Source organism: Falco cherrug, chromosome 6, assembly GCF_023634085.1.
Source record: "Falco cherrug isolate bFalChe1 chromosome 6, bFalChe1.pri, whole genome shotgun sequence".
Taxonomy (NCBI): domain Eukaryota; kingdom Metazoa; phylum Chordata; class Aves; order Falconiformes; family Falconidae; genus Falco; species Falco cherrug.
This window is the reverse complement of record NC_073702.1, coordinates 25,307,703-25,332,139: the sequence shown is the minus strand read 5'-3', so window position 1 is coordinate 25,332,139 and position 24,437 is coordinate 25,307,703. Positions and strand designations below refer to the sequence as shown.

The 24,437-nt window shown below is 38.9% G+C and overlaps 2 protein-coding genes across 4 annotated transcripts in view; one reads left to right on the top strand and one right to left on the bottom strand.

Annotated features, from left to right (window-relative positions):
* TRAPPC12 (trafficking protein particle complex subunit 12) overlaps positions 1 to 3,900 on the bottom strand; it is a 61,784-nt gene extending 57,884 nt beyond the window's left edge. For all 3 annotated transcript variants that reach the window (XM_055713863.1, XM_055713864.1, XM_055713865.1), the window contains exons 1-2: positions 3,789 to 3,900; positions 1,856 to 3,072 (exon numbers count right to left, since the gene is read on the bottom strand). In XM_055713863.1, coding sequence (XP_055569838.1) covers positions 1,856 to 3,072; positions 3,789 to 3,885 — 1,314 coding nt within the window. In that variant the 5' untranslated portion in view covers positions 3,886 to 3,900. The remainder of the gene's footprint in view (positions 1 to 1,855; positions 3,073 to 3,788) is intronic.
* Positions 3,869 to 24,437, top strand: part of EIPR1 (EARP complex and GARP complex interacting protein 1) — an 89,503-nt gene continuing 68,934 nt past the window's right edge. The window contains exons 1-3 of the mRNA XM_055713866.1: positions 3,869 to 4,021; positions 14,151 to 14,234; positions 20,191 to 20,323. Coding sequence (XP_055569841.1) covers positions 3,884 to 4,021; positions 14,151 to 14,234; positions 20,191 to 20,323 — 355 coding nt within the window. The 5' untranslated portion in view covers positions 3,869 to 3,883. The remainder of the gene's footprint in view (positions 4,022 to 14,150; positions 14,235 to 20,190; positions 20,324 to 24,437) is intronic.

Sequence of the window (24,437 nt, the reverse complement as noted above, 5' to 3'; positions counted from 1 at the left end):
GCATTAAGATTTAGCATTAGCAAACTATTCACACCAAAGCTTTAAAGCCCATTGTTGGAAGCTGATTTAACATTGAAAACATGCCTCCCACAATGTTTCCGTTGACATTTAGAGTACTCTACAATTATAGTTTCAGTTAAATACACAATTTGCAGTATTAGAAACCTACAGAACAATGATACCCAACTAAGGGATGTCAGGTCAGTCAAGGCCCACACTCGGGCCACTGAAAAGCAGTAACTGTAAGTGAGGACAGCTGAATAAACATAAAGCACTTCAAAACTTCTCCCTGCCTGACATGTCAATATGACTGCTTATAAACTATGATCACTGAAGAAAGCAGCAGGAATGCCCTTTAATTCCATTGATGATTTTACATCAGGTCTTACCATACAAATACATCACACATACATTGCCATAATGTCTTCTTTTCACTTACTGTACCAACTGGTAGATCTACATATATGCACGTGCCCAGTTTCAGGGAATCATCAGCACAAAGAAGCCTTTAATCCTTGACTGGACTAGGGGAGGTGAAAGAGAACTACTGTAAAAAAAAAATAGAAAAAAAAAAAAAAAGGGAGGCCCTCATCCTTGGGGCCTGCAGAAGGAAGGGATCATTCCTTCTGTCCATCTCATTAGCTGTCAGAAGAGAAATACTAGACACTCTTGAACTACTCATCAGGGTCTAAGGGACTTTTTTAGGGAGGTGGGAAGGAGTATTTTCCTACTACAGTGTTTTTTTTCATGCTAATTACTGGGCTGTGATGACAAATAAATATTTTAAGATAAAGGTAACCCAAGAAGTAGTAGCAGCACGGCGTATGTCTAAAACTGGTACAACTTGTTGTTTGTGACAGAAATCCAAGATTTGTCAGATAGTTCAGCTACAAATTAAGAACTGATTCCCTCCAGAAACTTTTCTGATAGTTCCTGCAAATTCAGAAGTTCCTGCAGCCTGCCCTCTGCTTAACTACTGACTGATAATCTTTGTTATGCTACAACTAAGGACTGAAGTATCCAAACCCTCAACACCACCTCTCTAGACAACAATTCTATTATCCAGAGACATAGATATGAAAGAGTAGGATTAGCCTATTTCAAGAAAAAATATTCCATTAAGACAGTTAGCCTTTGGCTGAGCAGTCAGGATAAAATTGCTTCATGAGAAATACTGAACAGATCCAAGTGAATTTCTCAGATTGTGAAAAAACACTTTATGCCTTCTCACCAATTGGGAACTGACAGAAGAGAAAGAAATTACTTTCCACCACCGTGTTTTTTCCTTCATGATCTCATCTAGAGTTTTCCCTTTAATTGTGGGGTTATCCCTTCCCAGGAGCTTACTCTAGCACTCAACCTTTCTTACAGGTTATACCTTTCTACTGCTTAGGGAAGATACAAATGATGCGATTTCGGTCAGTATTAACATTACTGAGAACACTGTGAACACCACTGAAAAATATTATCTCCGACTTCGTTGCAAGAGCGAATTCCCCAACCAAACTTTGCAGTACAGCATACTGATTTTGTATATACTCCAAATATGAGCATTATCTACTAACTAGGAGGACCAGAAACAAACTACTTAAAACCACAGTTTTGGATTCTATGGAAACTGTTAACACTATTTTCATCATACCCAACAAATTTCACTACGAATAGATCAGAACCCATTTTAGCCCCTTCATGTACGTGTAGGCAGTGACATTAAGTTTTCTAGTAAGGATTGAAGTAATATGCACAAGGTGACCATCAGCAACAATATGAAGCACTAGGATATACAGATTATCAGACAGCTCTTTCACAGCATTTCTAAAATACAAGCATACCCTAAGATACAATAGGCTCTTACCTGGATATTATCAAATTTTAATCCAGGCATGGTGAGATTCTCTTTATCTATAAACACAGTGCTGTATTGTTGCGTGGCAACTGATACAAGAACATTTCTAGTTTCCTCACTAGGTAGCCAAGCATCATTTCTTCTGTCTAGTTCACTCATATTTAAGGCTGTGGCAAATGGATCGTCATTCCCAGCAAAGACAGCCTGGATTTGTGAGAACGGCTTGGGAGACTGAGCTATTTCTAGGGACGATGAAGGACCACCTGCTTCAGGTCTCCCATTCTGCACAGAGAAAGTAGGGTTAGGTGAAGAACAAGAACTGTCTCCACCATTAGAAAGAGATGACATTTGCTCTGGAACTGAAGAGCTTGCATTGGGATTACTAACAGAAATAAAACTGGACGTGGTAAATGAATCAAAAAAATCAGAAGCTAAAGTATTAGTGCTAACGGTATCACCAAAGAACTTGCTTAGACTAGGACTTGGCTGAACCACCTGTGGATTAGACTTCACTGGAGTCTCAATTATACTACTAAAACTGGGAGATTTTACCATCTGAGGCTCAAAACCATCTGGTAGGAACAACTGTGGCTGGGTATTAACATTGTTTGCTTGGCTGAAGATGGTACACACGGGAATAGGCTCAACCTCAGAAGATGGTTTGCTAGTATAAGGCGATGATATCTGGTCCTCAGGTTTGTTTTCATCGATATTACTTGTTTTTGTTTCAACAGGAACATTGTCTCCCAACTTTGGTTCTTCCTTCACTGCTTCCTGAATTGATTCTTCCTTTAAAGATGCCTGATCATCCGTTCCAATCTCAGAAATGTCTTTGGGCGTTTCTTCATGCTCAGTTTCACTCTCATTACTTAAAAATTCTTCTTTATCCACTTCTGCTTGTGTTTTTTGACTATCTTTAGCTTCCATTTGTTCTACGATCTCCTGGAGACAACCAAGTTCACCTGTGTCATCTTCACTGTTGTTTGGAGAATCTGAAATAATGACGCTCTCCATCATTTGTTCATTAAGTTTATCTACAAAATTATTAGAGTCTTCTGATACAGTTTCATTCCCTTCAGACTCAAATTCATCTCCACCAAGATCAATGGTTTCCTCATGAAAGAGAATTTCTTCCTGAGTTTTCTGTTGAACTAGGTCTCTGCTGTCATTTTCATCTGAGGCGCTCTTCACATCCTTAGCATTACTTTCACTATTTGCCATGGTCCCTGAAGAGGGAAAAATCCCCAACAAAACGAGTATTAGTTTTATTGCTTGGGTATTGTTCAGGTGCCACCCTGAAACTCCTGAGTGCCAAACAAATACTTAAATCCCTGCTTTTAAAATTTAGTAATATAAACTAAAATAAAACTATTTGACATCTTTCATTTAACGTTTACCCACAACATAAATTAATTCTGAAAGAGGTTTACTCTTTACCCTTTTTGCAAGTCGCACATGTATTTGGATTGAAAAGTAAATGCCTCCCACTGAACACAGAAAAAACAATATTCGCTTTTCTGCTCGTAACGACTACCTTGGTCCCTATTTAACACAAGGAAGGGGGGAGTTCACGGCTGTCACTAGGGCAGGCAGCTGAACCAGCTGGCCGCGCCGGAGATGCGCCCGGCGGCGCAGGGTGCGGACCGGCCGCGCTGCTCCCATGGCCCCGCGGGTCCCGCCACTGCCCGCCCCGCGGTCCGGGCCTGCCTCCAGCGCCGCCGCGGGGCCCCCCAGCCCTGCCCGCCCCGCGGCCCGGCCGGCCCTGCGGCGGGGGTGGGCGCGGCCTCCCCCAACCGCCTCCGCCAGCACCGCCCCAGGGGGCGCCGCCGCCCTCCCTCAGGGCCGGGGTCCCAAGGCCGCCTCAATACCCATACGCCTGGGCGCCCCTCTGCCAGCTCAAGGGCCGCTCAGGCCGCTCCCTCCCCCCCTGCCCTGCCCTCACCTCCGCGCCGCGGCGGCGACACCCCGGCTCCGCCACCGCGCAGGGCGCCGCTCCCCACCGCGCCTGCGCCGCGGGCCGGGCGGGCGGGAGTGCGCATGCGCGAAGGTACCTCCCGGAAGCGGCGAGCGACGGGGAGCGCCGAGGGCCAGAAAGCCGGCGGGCAGCGGGGTGTGCCGTGCTGCGAGACCACGATGGAGGACGATGCGCCGGTGATTTATGGGCTGGAGTTCCAGGTGGGTGCGGGGTGAGACTCACGGAGGGCTGGCGGTTGTCGGCCGTATCTCCGGGAAGGCGGTTGCTGCGGGGCTGGGTGTGTGGTGAGGTGCGGGGCTGCTGGGGCGGGCTGTGGAGCCCTCTCAGGGGAGACGGGCGTCCCCTCGCCCCCTGGGCCCGTGCTGGTGACACCGCTGGATTTTCGTGATTCTTGGCACTTGCCTGTCGCGTTGGGGATTTTAAAGGTACCTGAGCGGGGAGCGGGAGTTGGTCCCTGCTCTGAAACTTGCAGTTTCCAGGGCAGGTGCGTCGGTGTGGGGGCAGGGGCTGGGGCAGGGGCTGTTTTCATCATGGTTGTGTGCAGCCTGGCTGGAGAGAGCCCCTGCTCCGGCCCCGGCCCTGGCCCGCCTCTGCAGAAGCCTTTGGCTCTGGGGTGATGGGAAAATACCGGCAGTCTCCAAGAGATTCTAGAGGGTGTTTTTTTCTTTCCAGAAATTAGGAACACACACCACCCATCCATCCCCAAAACAGCTCTTGTAAGGCAAGAACATGAAACTGTTTTCAGTGAATTGCAAATTTTAGTTGGTAGAGCTTACCCCATTATAAAGCTACTTGATGTTTGTGGGATCTCTTGCTGAGGGTTCCATGTCTGTGCATTTGTCGCATGGGACAAATTTGTCCGTTATATTTGTGTTTATGGCTATGAGGAAATGGGGCTGTCTAACTTGGCTTAAGCTTCATACAAGAACACAGGTCTCGCATTTAATAAAGTTTCTACAGGTTCTGGGAAAATAAAGAGCTTGGTAGTTGGATGGGTGAGAGGGACCCTAATTCATGGTTCTTTCCCCCAACAGGGTTTTTTACTCGGTGGTTACGTGTTCTCTTTGGCAACAGCTGGCTTGTCGTTGTTGCCATTATAGCAGTAATAGGAGGCGCTGTGTTTCTTCTGCAGCCTCAGAGAGCAATGTGTTCATTCAGTAGGTGTAGTAAAATAAATATGTACACATGCACATTTATAAAAATGCTTGTACAAAGTAAAATACAAAGCTTCTTTGTAACAGGTTTGGGTGTCCTCATTACTGACTTGTGTACTCTTGAATATACCAATAGGTCTCCTTAGCAAATACTTGGTTTTCTTCTTGTGTAGGAGCTAGTGTGTAATAGTCACCTGTACCAAATGTTGAACCTACGGAAGTCTGATAATATGCTGTCATTTTGTGATTGGCTAGAGGCGGCTGTAACTCACACTTCAAAATTAACAAAACTTAAACTTATGCAGAATAGAATATTTATCCTGTAATTAATAAGATTCATGGCTTCTTTCTAGTAGGTCATAGATAATAAGTGTTCTTGAAATTTTGGAAGGCTAGCCAGTGTGTTGGGGCCTACATGGACCTGTACCCCCCATTGCCCCAAATCATACAACTCCTACTTATCTCTTCTGCCAAGTATGGAACAGGGCTGTCTGGTGGGAGGATAAAGCAAAAGGACTAAGAAAGTGGCTGTAATAAAAGGAAATTTCAATTAATGCAGATCATTTAAGGAGAAGGTGAGGAAAGAAAAGATGATTTATGGCTAAGTTGGAAAAGGAATTTAGACCTGAAGGTACTATTTTTGATCTCTGTTAACTGCCAGTGTGGCTTTAAAATAAATTGCATTTCTATGCTTTCTGAAAAAGGCTGTGATTGAGAGACTTTAACTTAAAAGTGGCTTGGTTTTTCCAACTTGCATCTCTAGGTCTAGTAAGACAGAATATTATTCTTTGTAAGCCTGCTTTCTTCGGTGTTTCTAGACAATAATAGCTAGCTGCATCATTACTGCATCATCCAGTGTGTCAGAAGCACTGTGACTGAAAGCATCTCTTTACACTCATTTTTCAGCTCTGTTTGAAGAATTTTGTTGTTTCTTATGTTTGGGTTTTTTTGTTTGTTTTATTGTTTCTGATATTTACTTCAGCTCTATGAAAGCCTATTGAAAACTGAGATTTGCAATTATAAAATATTTAAAAAGAGGGAGGGATCTTAGTAGTCTTGTTACAGATAAAAATTGTATGTCACAAAACCATGGCATCTAGAAGCTACATGAGGGATTGTAGGCTAAGAAGCTACGTGTGCCTCCAGCAGTCAATAAGGATCTGTCTTTGGCCGTTGCCAAAGAAAATGTAGCAGTGCAAATATGCCTTTTGTCAGATCCAGTGTGGCCAGGTTTATAATAACATGAAGCTGTTTTCTCCTAGGCTGCTGCCCACCAACTAATGTGAAATTATTTCTGCAGGTTTTCCGTTAATTTTTATGCCCAAAATGTGTTTTGATATATTGGCATAAGTAAAATAACTTAGAATAACGAACAAATATAAATATCTCTTCTTTTAATCCAGCTTTCATCAAAAAAAGGCTTAATGGAACAGGAAATTGTTATGTAGGAAAACCACATCACTTGCAGTTTTGACACATGAGAATGGAAATCCTGAGCCCTTACACAACTCTGTATAATTACTTAGCATGTGCAACTACTGTTCAAAAACTTACCAAGTAACAGTGAGAAGCAGTTTGGGTTTTGTTGTGTTTTTTGGGCTCTTTTTTCATGGTGGAAGGGGAAGCTAAAGCAAAACAAGATTAAAACTAGGGATTAATTCAGTTTTCTGCATGAGTACTTAAACTTTTGACTTGGTTAGTTCCCACTGTTTTACTGGATGGTGGCAATTTTTTTTGTGTGCTGTTTATAACATTTGCAATACCCCAAAAATGTTTCCTGGAGTGGGTTTTTATCTCTTCAGCATGTCTGTGAGCTATAGGAACTTTTAGGAACTTTGTACAGATATGTAACATCTCTGTGAATTTTAGAGGGTGTTATTCTTTGTGACCTTTTTTTTTTTAAAAAAAAAAAACAAAAAAACCCCCAAAAAACCAAACCAAAACGCCCTGATATGCCACCGTGGTTGCTCTGATCATCGAACTGAAGTGAAAAAGAGAAAATTAGAGTCAGTGGTGAGTGAAAAATGTGAGATGCAGCTTGAAGTGAGGCCTGAGTGATGTGACTGCAGCTCATGATGATGAATACAGGGCAGCAGCAGTAGTTGCAGAACACTTAAGTACTCAAAGGTTGTTCTTCTGAAATGAACCTTGGTAGACTTTACCAGTACCCTGAATTATGAGAATATGCTAAATAGGGTCCTAGGGATGTCGACAAGTGCTTTTTTTGTCAGTGAAATTATGTGCTTCTTGTCCATAGGTTGACCTATGTTTACTATATAACCTGGGGTATTTACCCTGTGTTGAATAGGCTTTCATTTTCAGGGATTCAAGATTTTCCCCGTCCTATTCTTTGAGTATTTAAGCAGTGATGTTTTGAGTAGGTCTGTAAGCACTACTGAATGTCTCAAAATACTATATTTGTCTTAGTTTAACAATGAGTGGATGATGCTTATACCCCTGGAAATTTGCTGTGTGAAGGGGTGCTTTCCAGGAGAGATATTTTGGCTCAGTTGCAATGCCAGCTGTGGTTCTTGTGGGGAAAGCCTAAATCTTGCTTGTTTAAAAGTGTGCAGAAGCTAGACAGCGTCATGGGGGGTGGGAGTAAGAACATTACTTGTGCCAGAGAGTGATAGTTATGGAGCATGTATTTGGCACATTTAATGGGTTTTAGGGATACCACAATACCGAGATGAATTTCATTATGCCAGATACTCCTACTGGATGTTACATGTCAAAAGTACACAGACTTGCAAGAGAGAAGCTTAATGAGCAGCAGGGAAGGACAGCAGAAAGCCTGCTGGCTGACCACAGAGCTGTACTACACAAGGGCAACTGCAGCTGCACCCTGAGGCAGGGGCTGGCTGAAGCAGGCTTAAAAAAAGTACAGTAATGCTTTGTCAGAGTTTGTGTACTGTGTTATGGTCCTGTCGTGCTTCTTGAATAAGAAATACTTGGCCCATATTGTATTGTCAGTTAGTGGTTAACAGGTCTTGTGAATTTCAACAGAGACTATTGACTTTTAGGACTTGCCTGTTAGTTAGAGTAAGGTGAAACTTAATTTCCCTAGAGTCAAATGTGACTTCTTATCTTAAAGCAGTGCAGTATACCAACTGAAATAAGTTGGTTACAGGTCTCATACAATGTGTGTATATGTGTAATATTAGTATGTATTGAGAATAGCTCAGTTGTCCTACGTTTGATGGAGTAGAAAGCAGCCGTAGATTTATTAGAAGGAGGAGACAAAGGGGACTTTTTAGGAGGGTGTGTGTCACTTGCACAGTACCCAGGGAAACCTGTGCTGCCTCTGTCTTAGCTGAGTTCCCAGTATGGGAGTAGAGCAGGTGTGGAGCATATGGCTCCTGTTGGGCAGTGGTGTTCTCTTCCCTGGGAGAGCTTTTGTGGTCTTCTGTAGGACAAGAGAGAATGGCATAAACAGAATTTATCAAAATTCCTATCTACAGCTTCAGATCACCCAAAGAGTGGTTGTGAATGGAATTACATCCAGCTGGTGTCTGGTCACAAGTGGTGTTCCACATGGGTCAGTATTGGGGCCAGTGCTCTTAAAATTTTAAGTTATCTGGATGAGGGGATCAAGTGCACCCTCAGTAAGTTTGCAGAGGACACTAAGTTGGGGGGAAGTGTTGATCTTCTTGATGGCAGGAAGGCTCTGCAGAGGGGTCTGGACAGGATGGACTGATGGGCCGAGGCCAGTTGTACGAGGTTCAACAAGGAGAAGTGCCGGGTCCTGCAGTCAGCAACCCCAGGCAATGCTACAGGCTTGGGGAAGAGCAGCTGGAAAGCTGCCAGGTGGGAAAGGACCTGGGGGTGCTGGCTGATGGCCGGCTGAACATGAGCCAGCGGTGTGCCCAGGTGGCCAAGAAGGCCAACAGCATCCTGGCTTGAATGAGAAATAGTGTGGTCAGCACACCTAGATGATTTTATGTCTTTGGAGGATTTCTTTTGAAAATCGAATCAGTTCAAGAAGCTGCATGATAGTGTCTTAGTGAAATTCCCAGTTTTTGTCTCTGTCCTCTTTCTTTTCTAAGATTGCTTGCCTCATGAGTGCCAATCCTGTATATTTTAATCCAAGCGGAGTGTCTATTCTCTCAATTATTTTCCTGTCTGACTCTCTTCAGGACCCTTCTTGAGGGCAGCGTTGTAGTGGGAGGACTTCTTAGGGAACTTGAATCTAACATACTGTTTGGTTTAAAGTTTTCCTAGGGGAACAAAAGTAGGTAATTGACAAAACTCTCCTAACTAATCCCCCAAAGATCTTCACAATGCATGAAGTGGATCAGGTGGAAACTATTTCTTCTAGGACCCTCAAGTGCAATTAGCAGGATCTTGGTAATGTTAGGTGCAGTACAGACTAATGACAGTATCAAGATACAGTTATGTGAACTTGAAGGAACTATTAAAGATGATTGTTACCATTGTGACTCATGATAAATGAATGGGATCTTTAAGGATAATTGTGCTACACAAGGTTTTGTGTGAGGGTTGTTTCTGTTGCTGTGAGGGCTTACGGAATTTGTCAGCCTTTGAAATAGGGTCAGTGCACTGAACACATGAGTGGTGGGAATTCTTGTGCTGTGCAAGACTTGAAAACAGCTGTCTGAGAGCACTGAAGGTCACCTGAGCATGTGCGCTGCCAGCCTTTCCACTGATAGAGCCACTGCGTCTTACTACAGTCAGTGACAGAGGGTCTCCTACTGTGGTGAGAGAAACAAGGCTGTCCTATGTAAGTAATTATCAAAGTATACCTACTTGAAATTATGCCAGAAGGCAAAAATAATATTCATGACATTAGCAGACAGGGGCTTCTCTGGGGGGACAGGGAACTTGTATTTTTTCTCTAGAATGAGGCACTGGCAAAGCCAGCCATTTCTTTCTGCCCCCACACCACCCCCAAAGTAGCAGTATGTTATTTCTGGGTTTCGGCAGAAGCAGATGGTCAAATAAGTCAGATTTGGGGGCCATGGGCAGAATACTGTGTCCTTTACATTTTGTATGGCAAGTTTACTGCTGGTTAGTACAGATTGATTGCATTAATTTTAAATGATGTATGGGTTGCAGAAATTCTTTTGATTATATTAAATGTAATACAAATATTCAGATGTTTGTGTCAGTGCATGTTTTCCCGTTTGCTGATGTCAAAGCAGTGCAATGCATCAGCAAGACAAAATATGTTTTGAAGAAGTAATGATCCTTTTTCCTTTGCCTATTAATGCCCTAAATGGCAACAGTCTAAAAAAGTAATTTTGTGCATTTGGCTGGTATTTCAAAAGAATTCAATAAAGGAAAGTTTCAGGAGAACTTAGGAACAAAGGGTAGAGATTCAGTGCATCACAGTTCCATGATGCACTTGCTTTAAACCAACCTTCTTTATCTTATTGAGGTTTGTCATCATGTTCCGCTGGATCGTCTCTTGCTGTTGTCAAGGGCCTTTCTCTCTGCAGGCTCTGTTCTATTTATTTCTCTCAGAGGTTTCATTATTCTGCAGGTGGTCTAAATTGTCAGGGGAAGGTTGAAGGTGATTTTTGCCCAACATCCCACTGAGCTTGGTGTAGGCGTGGACATGACGTCTTCCCTGCATTCTGGCACAGTGATTGCTGTTTCTTCTGCTTTATGCTGCTGTTTGTCATGGTTATATTCTAGGGTTTTGCATGCCCTTTGCATTGCATAAAAATGGCTATTTTTACAGTGGACTTATAGTTAAGGCTTTGTTGTCACATTCTATAAAACTACCTATTTTTGATACCAAAAAAACAGAGACAAAACTCTCTAATACCTGGTTTGGACTGTTAGAAAGCAGACATTGTTTGTTTTTGGCGCCAGATGCACAGGGGATAAGTTCTGCCCAACGTGCATACCAACTTTGTTCACTTTTTATATGGCCAATCTATACATATTTATGACTACAAAAACTACAAGTGTATTCATTACTGTTCCAAGAACTATTTATCATAAATAACTCTTACTACACATGTGTGGCCGAACAGGTTGGGGATCCTCTGGTGGTAGTTTGGGACATCTTCATCCTTTCTTCATCATCTTTGTCATCTTTCTCTTCTTCTCATCCTTTTCATGACCTTCTCTTCCTCTGTCCCTGTTTCAGCACTTTTGGCTTATGTGTCTGTTTTGGACCAGTTCTTATTTTATTAGTAGCTAAACTATACAATACAGTGTTCTACTAGTAACTAAACTACATAATACAGTGTTGTACAGCTCGACAATGTCATGGATATGTTAGTTGCAACGTTTACAGTTAGTTAACCACACTGGTAAAATTCCTCCAGTATCACTAAATCATGCACATTTCCTCATAGAACTGTTGGTGAATATGAAATTTAGCAGTGTAACCAAAAGGTGCTTTGCCGTTCATGATGTTTTATCTTTGCTTGCTAATATTTTTTTCCTAGCTTTAGGACTCCTTTAAGAATGAAATGATCTGATTACATATGTTGTTGCTTTGTCTAGAAGCATCAGTTATGTGGGGCTTTGCTGTGACAGTGTGTGTAAGGATGACTTGTTTTCTTACTGCATCTTATAGATGTGTGTTCTAGGTATTTTCTGTGAATCATGGCAATTTTTTTTAGTAAATAATACTTTAATACCTTGTGTAGCAAACTCTATTTGGGGCTATATGCACTTCAGTGTTCTGTGGGTGCTGACTTTTTACAAAAATAGTAAGTCCTATTGGTTTAGATTATTCATTATAATAACCTTTTTATTTATTTTCTATCTAGTAGCTGCAGTCATGAAGCAGGATGCTTTTGTGAAAGATGTTGTTTGCAACCTGCTCTGACAGGTTACAGTACAAGGTGACAAACTTAAGGCACTCTTGATATTCACAGCGCTCCAAATTCAGTTATGTTGTTTATCATAACGGTTATTCAGCATCTTCATCTGCTGAAATAATTTCTGTTTCTATAAAAGTAACTCAAAGTAAGCAAAATTTGTGCCAGAGACAACTGAAAGTCCATCGTACTGTTATTTGTTATGAATCAGATATTCCTGATTTATGAATGCTTGATGAGTTTGAACCTTGCATTCTATAGATATTGTAGTCTTTTTATGACAGAGGATAAACAATTTGTGTTTCTTGTTGTGAAATGTATTTAAATATTTTTCTCAGGCTTTTGATTTTATGTTTTGTCCCCCTGCCAAACAGGAAATAATAGAAAAATATTTTAAAGAAGAGATAGAAGCTGATGACAAAATTGTTAACGTGTATTGACATAATTTTATTTTGGGCGCTTTGTGTCTTACCTGATGCAATTTTTTTTTTTTTTTTTTTTTTTGAAAGCAGCATGATAAGGCCTACTTGAAAGGTTTTAAAAGGTGTCAGTCCCCCTTTATTTCTTTATTTTGTTGAATATCTTGGAGTTTTCTGAAAGTCAGAGAAGGAGAAACAACAGACGCTTGATTGAAAGAGATACATAGCTGTTTGCTTATTTCTAGTGTTCTCTTCAAAATAATTGAAAGTAGATCTGAAAAGAAAAGGAGCTCGCGCCGAAGATCTGCAAATGTAAATCCTGTTCAAGACAAAATAAAAGCTTTTCTGCAGTCTTCTTGGAGAACTTAAGTTGTTTCTGTCAATCAGAAACGCTGTCTAGGCTTGTTGTAGTTAAGTGCTGCATAAATAGGGAGTACAAACAAATTGGCACGGATTCATACTGATCTGATCTGCTTTTGAGTATACTTTGAACACAAACTACTCACTGAATTGTGTTCTGTAGTGCTTTTTTCTATATAAATGTTACGCTACTAGCCCGTACTTACTAAGCTCATTGCATTTTTAAACTCTTATGCTCAATCTTAAGCAAAGTAATACATTGCCTAAATCACACATTTCAGATGCAAGGTAAGAAATGTCTGCTCTGTAGGAATTCAGAGCTTATTCTGAAAAATGAGTTTATTTTTATTGTTACTACCAGACAAGGGCTTGGATTCCTTTGCCTTATTTAAGAAAAATCATATATCTTCAAATTGCTATTCTGTAATGAAATTGTTCTAAATGTATGTATTGTGGTATAATGCATTTCAAATATTCCCTTCCAAGCTTCTAGGCTTCTTTCTGATATTAATTGAAAAGTAAGTTTCAATCAGAACTATATTTATAAGTTAAATGTTCCTGAATCCAGAAAGTAATCATTAGCTACCTGCAAAATGGGATGGCAGTAAAAGGGCAATTCAGCAGTTAACTGAAAATCTCTAAACCGTTTGCTTGTAATACAGGCAGTAGTGTCTGAAGAGATCTGAACTATTTTATGTTAAATAGGGTATAAATTGCAAAGGCTTGTTTTCTGTTTTGACAAAAAATTAATATTGAACAATAACATTAGGTTATCTTTTGCATGGGGAATTGGTGGATACTCCTCACAGTTTACTTAGAGCTGCCAGAAGTGCCCCTGAGTGTTAGTTTACCTCTCACGGAAAATTTGCTTAGGTAGTCTCTACTAATGACTAGTGCAAACTAGCAATTGTGGTTTTAGTTCAAGCCATACTTTTTCTCAGTGTCTCCCATGGCCCTTAACTGGTTTGTTTTGCTTCTTCCAAGGCTGTAGTTGGTGCAAGTTGAAGAAGCAAGGCAGAGTCTAGCATTCTCATAACAATAATACAACAAAACAATAAGATTATGACAAAATTTTGATGGGTAAATAACAAATTATTTCTCCGATTATTCAGCCAATTCTTATCCCTAGTGGCCTGAAGTAGAAAAGAAGGGATTTGTTTTTTAACTTTCTTCTAAACGTGGTGGTTAATGGCGAGAAAAAGAATTAATTTTTATACAGGTATCATCAGTCTGAATGGTGTGAAAACTCCTGCAAGAGCAGCCTCTTTATTGGATCTTGTAGCTAATGTATTTAAGAATTGTCCACTGTCCTATGGAGTTTTATTGATATATTTTTTTTATAATATTGAACATTATCACTGTCACAATGAAGGCCAGATGATGTACTTAGCACCTGTATGTTACACACACATCACAAATGTGAGAAACTGCATACAAAAAAATGTATTAAATGAAATAAACAGAAAGAACTGGAAAGTCTGCAGATTGTAAGAGTATAATGCTTAAAATTATAATCGATATGTAAACTTCAAGATTTTTGCTGAAATTAATGGATTGTATTAATTGGACTTATCTAATGGCTTTCTTCTTCCATAGGCACGAGCTTTAACACCTCAGACAGCAGAAACAGATGCAATAAGATTTTTGGTTGGAACACAGTCTCTTAGATATGATAATCAGGTAATTTTTCTGTCAAATGTCATTTGCAATTTTTTTCCTTTTTTTTAAACATTGTTCCGATATCATTTCTTTGCCTTCTTCCTTGTGTTGAATTTGAATTTTTAAGTGATAGTCAAGTTGAAGACTTCTGTGAGTAGAATGTAAAGATATTGCTAAGGTGTTGGTGAAAGCAAGCTGTGTGTATTTTCTGAAAATTAAATTACTCTTTAAATTGTATGACTAAATCATGTTAGTTTAGAAAAGGAACTGCCATACTTGTGTTAATTTAAATCTATAGATTCTCTGGAGCTATATTTAAACCACAGAAGAGATGCAGAGTAAACCAAAAGTCTTTAAGCCATGATTGCTTCTAATGGGACTCATGGTACTTGCACAGCTCTGTGTATGTGAAGCTTCATAAACTGGATTTTTCATTATAATTATTGGCAATCAGTTATGTCTTTCTGATCATGGATTTAACAACAAACTAAAGTTTGAGTGACTTTTGTGGCTTGTCTTGTATTGGGCTGTTTCTCCTGCAGTTGAGAGTACAATACTTCTAATTTTAGTGACTAAATTCTAGTAAATACTTTCATACTGAAAGAAGATATTTAGGCCGGAGGAATTAGCAAGCTGCACCAAGTGCAGGTGGCAAGGCTTTGGTAGCAGGGGGCTGCAGTGGTGGCTTTTGTGAGAAGGGGCCAGGGGCTGCCTGTGCCAGACACTGCTGTTTCCAGTGAACCTGGCGCAAGGCACAGCTGAGCCAGTAGCCTGGTGGCACCTCTGTGATTAAAAAAGGGGAGAAAATGCTGGCTGGAAGGTGGAGGAGGGAACAAAAAGACACGGACAGCAGTAAGACCAAGGTCAAGAGGAAAAGGAGATGATCCATGGTGCAGCAGATAATCCATGGCAACCTGTGGAGCATCTGCACCTGAGCAGGTAGATGTTGCTGAATGAACTGTGGCCCACAAAGACCCCGTGCTGGAGCAGAGGACAAGTGAGATGGAAAGAGCATCAGAGAGAAAACGCTATCTAGTGACCATAACCACCACTGCCTTGCACCCCCCTGTGCTGCTTGAAGGGGGTAGAGGAGTCTGGAGTGAAGTTAGGCCTGGGAAAGGCAGGGGAGAAGGTTCTCATTTAAGGTTTGTCTTTTTCTTTCCCACTATCTAAATTACTAATGAAATTTTAATTGGCAATTACTTAATTTACCCAAGTGAAGACTGTTTTGCCCGCAACAGTAGTTGGTAAGTGATCTCCCTGTCTTTAGGTTGGCCAAAGAGTTTTCTCAATCCTATTCTCATTGTCTCCCCCTGTCCTGCCTGGGGGTAGTGGCTGGGTGAGAGTCTGGCTGTTGGCCAAAGCTAACAACTACTGCAGAAGCATCTAGAAATACAGTCACTGACTTTTCTGAAACTGTTCTGTAATGGACTGCACAAAACAAACTTGGAACCATAGCTCTGGGAGTTGTGAGCTGTCAATTCTCAGTGAGGTCTTGAGTTTCTTACTCAACGATAATACTGGATGACACTGAAGGAAAAAAAAAATCTTCAAAGACATAAGGGGGGTGAGTATTAAGTTTCTTTACGTTTCAGGTAATATTTGTGAGACCAGTAACAAAAGAAAGTGGCAGACAAACTTAGTTAAAAATAAATACACATGATTATGGTTTTGATTGTGCTGTCTCAAATGTTCTTCAGACATTTGGTTATAGTGTGGTGTTCTGCTGTGATTTCTATGGTGGTTTTACTACTTGGTTCAACTGATTAAATCCTGGTGCAAAATTGTAGTTGGAAAAGAATTCTCACGAATTGATATCCTGCAGATCTTCAATAATTTAAATGTTCTGATTTAGGTAAGTTGATTGGGCATGTACTATATATTTCAGGAATATTTGCACATTTCAGCTTCATTGAGTATGCTTTTCTTTTTCCAGTTAGAACATTGTATTATGTTCCAGAATAACATTAATAGTAGAAATGCAGAACACTTCCTAGTGCATTAACAAATGTTTGGGGGTTACTGGCCTTTAGCTGTGCCTCAGGCCATCGGCTCCTCTCAGCTAGTTGCTAATCCCCAAGAAGTGCCCTAGGCCTCAAGTCATTATTGCTTAATTCAGCACTAGATTTTCTAGATTTGATGAAAAACTTAACTTACAAGCCTGTAGTGATTTAGAGTACTGCACAGTGAGAGGTTTCTTATGCAATGCCATAATGTACAGAATATTCCTTCCCTTCTGGTCATGGACAGGTGTAGTGCCAATGAAAGAGCTACAGCAGTTGTACAGCTGGCATGGTAGAGTCTGCCTCATTGAGACTTACTGCTGTATGACGCAGTTCAGGCATTTGTAGATCTGGTGAAAATATTTTTCTATTTACACTGGTATTTCAATGCAAAGGAAAATGTTTATAAGATTTTTATATTCTGTCAGTATTTGAGATGTTAACATTGTGTAGTACTTGGCATTTGGTCCTCATAACTTGCTGGAGATTAAGTGGTTTCTCTTTGTGCTGTTCTACACAGTATAGTTCTGGAACTTTTGTCCTCGGTACTTTCGTTGTTGCTAAACTATGGGTTTTTTTACTGTTCTTACTTTGATGCATTTACTGTTTGCTTTGGAAACATAAAGGAAGTATATGTTGCTTACTCATTTCTCATCTCTCTCATTCTCAGAACTCTCCAAGTTATTTTCAGTCTTGTGTTTTGGAACATAAAATACTTCCATGGTTTACCTTAATGCATAACATTATATAGGCACAAAGCAGGGCATTGGCCGAACTAAAACAATTTTCCAGTCTCTGCTGCCTGAGAGTGCCTGATGAAAGAAAATAAATTATGGACATTGCATAATTGAAGAAAAAGAGATATTTTGTGTTGAAATTGGTTAGTCTCCCTTAGTAATTTCCTTAGCAATTAGTAATTCCTCCAGATTTTGAGGAGAACTAAATAGTTATTTGTTCTTACTTGAATCTCCCTGCTTACCACTGAATACTTAGACTTCTGTTCAGCACAAACTCTTCCCAGTGTAGTTACAGCAGATCAGTAACTCATTCATTCCATTACTGGTAATAAACCCAGTCACTTCTAGGAGGTGTTTTCCGCAAGGATTGTGTTCTGCAAGAGTTAGGATTACATGTATTATTAACTATGACACTACAGACATGCTGGAAAAGTTCTCTGTGTGGACTTTGTTTACTTAAACTTACCGTTTTCTATATCCCTGCCTGTGGTGTCCATGTGCTGCGCTAACCCATCCATGGTAAGCTCATTTCTACACTAAAGCAGGAAAAATTAAAAAGATTCAAGAACTGAAAGATAACACACTGCAGAACTGAAGTTTGTCCAGTTCTGTCAGACAATTGTTATAGGTATGTATTTTTTTCTGCAAATATCTGTCTTCGTGGCATCATGCTGGTACAGTACTTGGTACTAGTATATTTTTCACTATTCCATATGATGAATACAATTTATCATGTATTCAAATCAACACAATTAAGATCCTTAATAGAGAAACACTGGGGGAACTTCTGCAGTTCTTCGTTAAGCTGATCAGCTTTTTTCTGGTAGTGTGGTGTTTAGTGTAGTTGTAAAAGATGTCATTTTTCAACTCAAAAGGGTATAAACAATACCCTTGCATAAGAATTAAGTTTCATATTTCTTAAAAGTATCAGTCTGGATCTTTAATCAGTTAACTGTGTTTAAGCAGTTCCCAGCTATCCATGGTGTCAGCTGAAGCGGAAACGTAACAGCAGACAATAAATGGGTTATCTGTGCCTTCAAAGGGCTTCAGGAGGGGTAAAGAGCACTTCCTTGGCTTATGTGCTGAGTGACCCTCTTAACCTGGTTAGTGTGGGTAGAGAATGTATGTGACTAGTAAATGGGATTTAGTTATGTAGTTTGCCTTCATGAACCTGGGTTGAGCTGCTAAAGGAGAAACTCCAGTGACTGCAATGGAAGGTTGCCTTCCCCCTGCTCGCTAGGTGAAAACGAGCACATTGAGCAGGTTTGATTGTGCCTTACATGGTAAACTAAAATAACTTTTAATTTTTAAACTATGTCAGATAGTCACATATTTAACACTGTTTCTCTGTGAAATACCCAATGTACCTGATGCAGTAAATTGAGAGATCCCCTTCATTCTGTTACGCTAAAGCCAATTATCACTATTTTGCTGTGTAAAAATAACAACAGGAGTTAATCTTCCTGCCATGGGTCTGTAGAAAATATTTTACCTTAGAGTTGCGAATAAATTACAAGCACGGAACTGAAAGGTAAAGAATAGCAAAGTAGCTGTTTGAATTGTCAGATGGAGATGTAAGTTTATTCAGAAGACCAAAATGTATCTGATAAGAGCAGCACAGAAGGCTGAATAGATGATGTCTTTCAGTTTTTATTTTAAAAACATGTTAAAACAACAGAGAGCAAGGGATGGGGTTAAACTGATATTTAATGATGAACAAGGGCTTTCTGCATAGAGAGAAGTTCTTGAATTGGGATACAGGGACTTGATCAAAGAGGGGATGTACAGAAGGCAAAATTGAAGTGAAACTATAGATAGATTTGTTACTCTGGAGACTTTTGAAAGGCAGGAGGGTCAGTTTTTAAGTTGGGCAGCAAGACGGATCTGCAGTTGTTGGGGTAGATGGATAGTGTCCTGATCTCTGGGTAGATTTCTAGGTTAAGGGCAACAAATGAAGTCTGGTAAGACAACTTGCTAATTAAATGCAGGGGTGTTTATATGCCTCAGATGACAGGATGGAAGAACAATACAGGTGATGAGTGTCCAGCATTATATCTGAAGGAGAAGTTGCTGATGGCAGTGTTTGGACCAGAAAGAAAAAAGTAACCTGTAAACTTAGCTCTTAAAAAAAAAATAATTAAAAAAATGTAATATTAACAATTTAGACTGAGACCTATTTAGCAGCTTCTGTATTTTAAGAACATTTTCTGTATATAATGTGTAGCTAAGATTTTTACAGTGATTCAGTAGTTAATTCAGTACACTTAATTATTTTTAACTATTATTTATTTAATTATCATTGGATGTCTTTTTTTTTTGTTTCTCATCTTCATTGTTCACCCAACTTTGCTAATGAATTTTTAATGAGCATACAGTTCTGGAAAATTTGTAAGTTTACAAGAATTTATTTGTTCACTGTTAAGCTTAGTGAAATTATTCCCGTGAGTCAAGTTACTTCTGTATATTGTGCCAGACTAGAATCTTTTGCAGTTCTTCTATTTGAGGCATTTATAGAAAATACCTAACTAAAAACAGAGAGGAAAAATGAGAGTAACACAGACCTATTTGAAAAAAACCCAACCCAACAGCAAAACCCAAACAAAAAACCTTCAACAAAAATCAAAATCACAAAACTCAAACTTCGCTGTGTTTTAAATATCTTATCTATATATTTAAATGTTGTTTTTCTTCATCTTTTAGTTTTTATTTTTCCATGTAGTATAAAAACTATTACCTGTTTATATATTGGTACCGGTATGTGATTGAAGTTTCATACTGAGTTTACAGTATTTGTTTCAAATGAGAATCCTTTCCCTCTCTCCCCTTCTTACTTCATAGGATGTTTGAATTCAGTGATTTGGATACAGAATTGGTGCAGACATTTAGACAAGGATTGTAATGTTGTTATTTCTGTTTATTGCTATAAGAAGTGTTGAATTACAATGAGTGGCTTATTTACTATTAGCCCTAAAATGAAAAATCATCTTCAAGCTTTAAGTTGCAAAATTGAGAAGAATAAACACAGTATTTGCTCAAAACAGGGAAATTGCTTCTGTTTTTCTGGAAAAGTGTATCCTGTATGAAATCAATGATATACTAAATTGTTAGTATAACAATTAATTAAAGTGATATCGGTTATAAAATTCTCATTAAGTTGTTCTGTGCAGTCATTGCGTATAATTAAGACCCACAGGAAAACATTTGAAACCCTAATGTTCTCTTTTATTGTATTTGCAGATTCACATCATAGATTTTGATGATGAAAATAACATTATAAACAAAAACGTTCTCCTTCATCAAGTGGGTGAAATTTGGCACATTAGTACCAGTCCTGCAGATAAAGGTGTACTAGCAACCTGCTACAATAAAAGTAAGTCCTTTCTAACAACATTAAACTTAAGTGTTTTGATATTTTTGAATGTGCAAAGATTGAATATCTAGCTATGTGTAAACACTTCAAATTGGAATTATCAACACAGGCATTTTTCAAAAAACAACTGCTGTACTTTTGCCTATACCTCATTTGTCTTATATCATTAGGTCATCTTGGTTAGAAGTCTACTTTTGCATTCATGTCAAGGAAAGCAGCAAAATAAAAGTATTTCTTGCCTGATTACTGCAAAGCATGGCAAATAAAATATATTCCTGTTATTTTAGGCATCATTCTTTTTATTGTTTTACATATTTGCTTTTGAAAGTGGAAGTAAATATCCTTCAAAAAAGCATCATGGCAGCATCAAGTTCTATTGCTGGTGAAGTTTGTGCATAATGTTATTTGTCATGTGTTAAATGGAGATTTGGTCACAGAGAACTAAGTTCTTATCTAAATATCTCATCAGAAATAGTAGGAATGCTCATTGTGTAACCTAACACTTAGTGCACAGCTGTTGAGATTAAGGATCTCTCTGCATTTCCTGGTTGATGCAGGTGTGAAGATTTTCTGTCATGATGCTTGAAAAATCCACTTATATCACTTGGGGAAGGGAGAAAGTTTTCTCTCTGACAAGCAAGAAATCTGTGCTGTCAATTGGAACAAATATTATTTCTTCTAGTAAATAGTCCATTCTTTCATGGAAATACAATCTAAGAATATAAAAATAGTGAGTTTCGGGCTTTGTGCATTTGTGGATGGCTGTAGAGGTGTGAATTCCCACTGTTGAACCTTGTGGCTATATTGGAGAGAAGGTTCCAGGATTTCTTGGTTCTCCTAGTTCTTTTGGATTAAAATAAATGTGCTAACATTTGAATTTCTTCCACAAATCTTATGTGAATCTTTTAAAGGCAATTATAGAAGATAAGTAGAGTAATAAAGAGTTCTTTTTGTTTTCTAAACTGCAAATCATTGTGGGCATTTTGACTAAGAGAGCACTGAAATGGTACTGGACTACTTTTTGGATTACTTCTTACTGTCTGGTTGACGTAATGGCCATAACTTCCTCACTTGCCAGTGATGCATGGAGAACACGAGAAAGCAGTAATCAGGCCTGAAATTCTATAGCCATCTTTGTAATTTTCTGGCTAGTTTCAGAGGAGAATGAGAGAAAGTTGTTTGAAGTCTCCTTTAAAGAAAACAAAAAACAAGTTTCTAAGTTTCTCTCTTTAGCCTTTCTGAGTTGATTGCCTTTTTTTTTTTCTTTCTTGAAGAATATGGTGCCGCATGGAATAGTGTAAAGCATTTTAGGGAATTTATGCCTCTCTTTCCCTGCATAACTGAACAGCAAGATGATATGAGATAGCTTATCAAGTCCAGTACTTCATGTATGTAAGGTACCATTTAATATTAACCAGTCTTAATTTATTCCATTTGTATCTATTTTTGAGCTCAAGGATTGTTCTAGAAAGCATGGTGAGAATAAAAATATAGGCCTTCTTGAGAAAAGAGTAAAAAATTATTTGTTCTTTGTAATATGTTATCGTAATTTTTTATAGAAATATGCATATTAATTGAAAATTGGCTTTGGGAGAGTGCTTACTGAGACTGGATAGAAGCTCAATTCTAGCAAATGCTAAATTTCTGTGAGATCTCAGATTTCCATTATTGAACCTGTTAATTTATATGCACGTTCTCTATTCTACCTTCTTTGTGTTCTAGATTTAGTTTAGTTTTCGAACATTAAGCTTTACTGTTTGTGCTACATGCATCTTCGTTTAGGATCATAAGCCATGAACTTTTTGCAGAAAAGAACATCTGATTCTTAAATGATTATTGATGACTCTAAATAGCAACATATAGAACAGCAAGCACATAGCGTGGGGTTCTAATAATAACGCATGCTGAATTTAGCAGACCACTTAATTCAAGCAGTAATGCAACTGAAACCTTTAAAAACACTTTTATGTATTGCATTTGTTTTGTTGCTTTAGAGAGACTCTTTAACTGTTTTGCTCATTGAAGTACCAGTCAAATGAGATGATGTTGTCAGGAACAGTTTTAGGTACTGTGACCATTTCTTGTGTCTGAACCCAGTACTTCTGGCAGGTGTTGACTGGGAGATTGAACAAATATGATGTGTGTCCATTATTAATAGCTATTTTTTGAACTTGCTTAAATAAGCGGTGGAATGTGGCGCTGAAGGAAAGTGGAATCATGTACATTTTGCATTTCATAGCTTGTTGAAGTAAGCTAGTGGAATAGGGTGAAGCACTCATTAAAACACTTGGAAATTTCCTCACATACTGGGAGAGATACTGAGTTTTCTTTTACTTTCTCACATTTACAGATAATCAGCATAACCAAGGTATGAATAAGGTCTGACATTACTTCACAAAGAACAGATGTAATAGGTGCGAACAGAATAGCACATTTTTCACAGCTCTCCTGATCTTTGTTTTTTGTCTAAAAGGAGAAGTATGCCTTTCGTATAGGAAGTTTGGGGAAGATAATAATGCTTAAACTGAAAGAATAATACTGTGTGCCTACTTTGAAGAGAGATTTAGAGTCTTGATTAACTTAAAGATATTTTGCAGCTAGTGATACAGAAAACCATTGATTCTTGATTAATTTGTTTGTTGTAGTGTTTCAGTCATCTGGACTTGCTGTTCCTCAGACTGCAGATGAATTCTTTTTGTAAAACTGACTTACGCAAGATAAAAGATTTCTTTTTAAACCTACTTTTCCCAGATTTTAGGTACCTTTTTTTCAATCATACCATATTTAAAATGCAGGGAAAAATCTTTTCTGTAGTAACCAGTTATTGTTATCCCCTGTGATACAAGACGTTAAAACTTTTTTTTATTTAATACTTGACAGTTAACACTACTGCCTCAAAATCAAAAAATAGTGCTAGTGGTCTTTCTGTATGTTTTGAAATCTGATGTTTGCTTCACCCCTCTTGTAGGGATAAAAATTAGCAAAATAATGTAATATGCAAAGCTTTTTGTTAATTTTGCTGAGTGCTAAGAATTGAATGAGGGAAATGGATATGGATACTTGTATTCAGCTGGTAACACCAGGATATTTATGGGATCAAGATTCAAATGGAAAGTTGTAAGCTCTCTGTGGGTGTTTGGGAAGGGTGCTGATGGAGTAATGTTCAGATCTGTTACTGTTGAGAGAGGCCTTGAATTGATGTAACAAGGCTCTTAATCAGAAGTTGAATGATCTTCTTGGATGGGGAAATTTTTGTATTTGTTTGTTTTTTTGGTTTTGTGGGTTTTTTTTCTTCAAAGAAGGCATTTTAGCTGCTTCTAAGCATGATGGTGTGGGATTTTACAGATCTGAAGCTTTTTTCGTGTCTGTGGATATGTATAGGTGTATGGTGTCTTTTCCCCCTAGTGTACTAGCATCCGCTTCCAAAGTTCTAGTTATGGGCTTTTTTCCCCTTGAATTGTACAGGTAGGAATACTCCTTTGTAAGGAGTGATGCTAATGTAATCTGCCCCATCACTCTCTGGAAGATTTACAAATATCTTTTTTTCTTCCTGCTTCATGGATATGTGATTTTTTTTTTAAAATTTTTTTTTTACTTGTCCTTGCCATGTAAGTGAAAGAGGCATAAGGAGGTACAACTTCAAATACAGATTATTATTGATGCACCTACTGAAGAGCAAAGTTACGTGCTCATGAGCCATAATAGCTAGGCTTCCATGTCAGTAAAAATTAGTGTTCTTGTTGTCCACTAGATATTTTTTATGAAGTTTGACTTTTGATAAATTCAGGGCTTTTTTTGCCCCCGAAATGGCTAAGCTTACTACAATTCAGTCGTCATTTTGAGATGAATTTTCATTTTTGAGCCACTCCAGGCAAGGTCTAACGAGTGCCATGTACAGAGTATTTCAGCAGTTGGAGGCAGACTTTTCATGCTTAATTTTGGCAGACAGGTCAAATAAGAGTCACTGCCCTTTTACATAAAGCCTGTCAAAATATTTCCTATTTACTGGTATATTGATTCTGTAACCTTTTAAAATGATTATGCTTTCAAGAAAAGTAACTTCTCTAAAAAGTGGCTTAGGTAACTTCCTTGTTCTCAAGAAGTCACAGAGAAA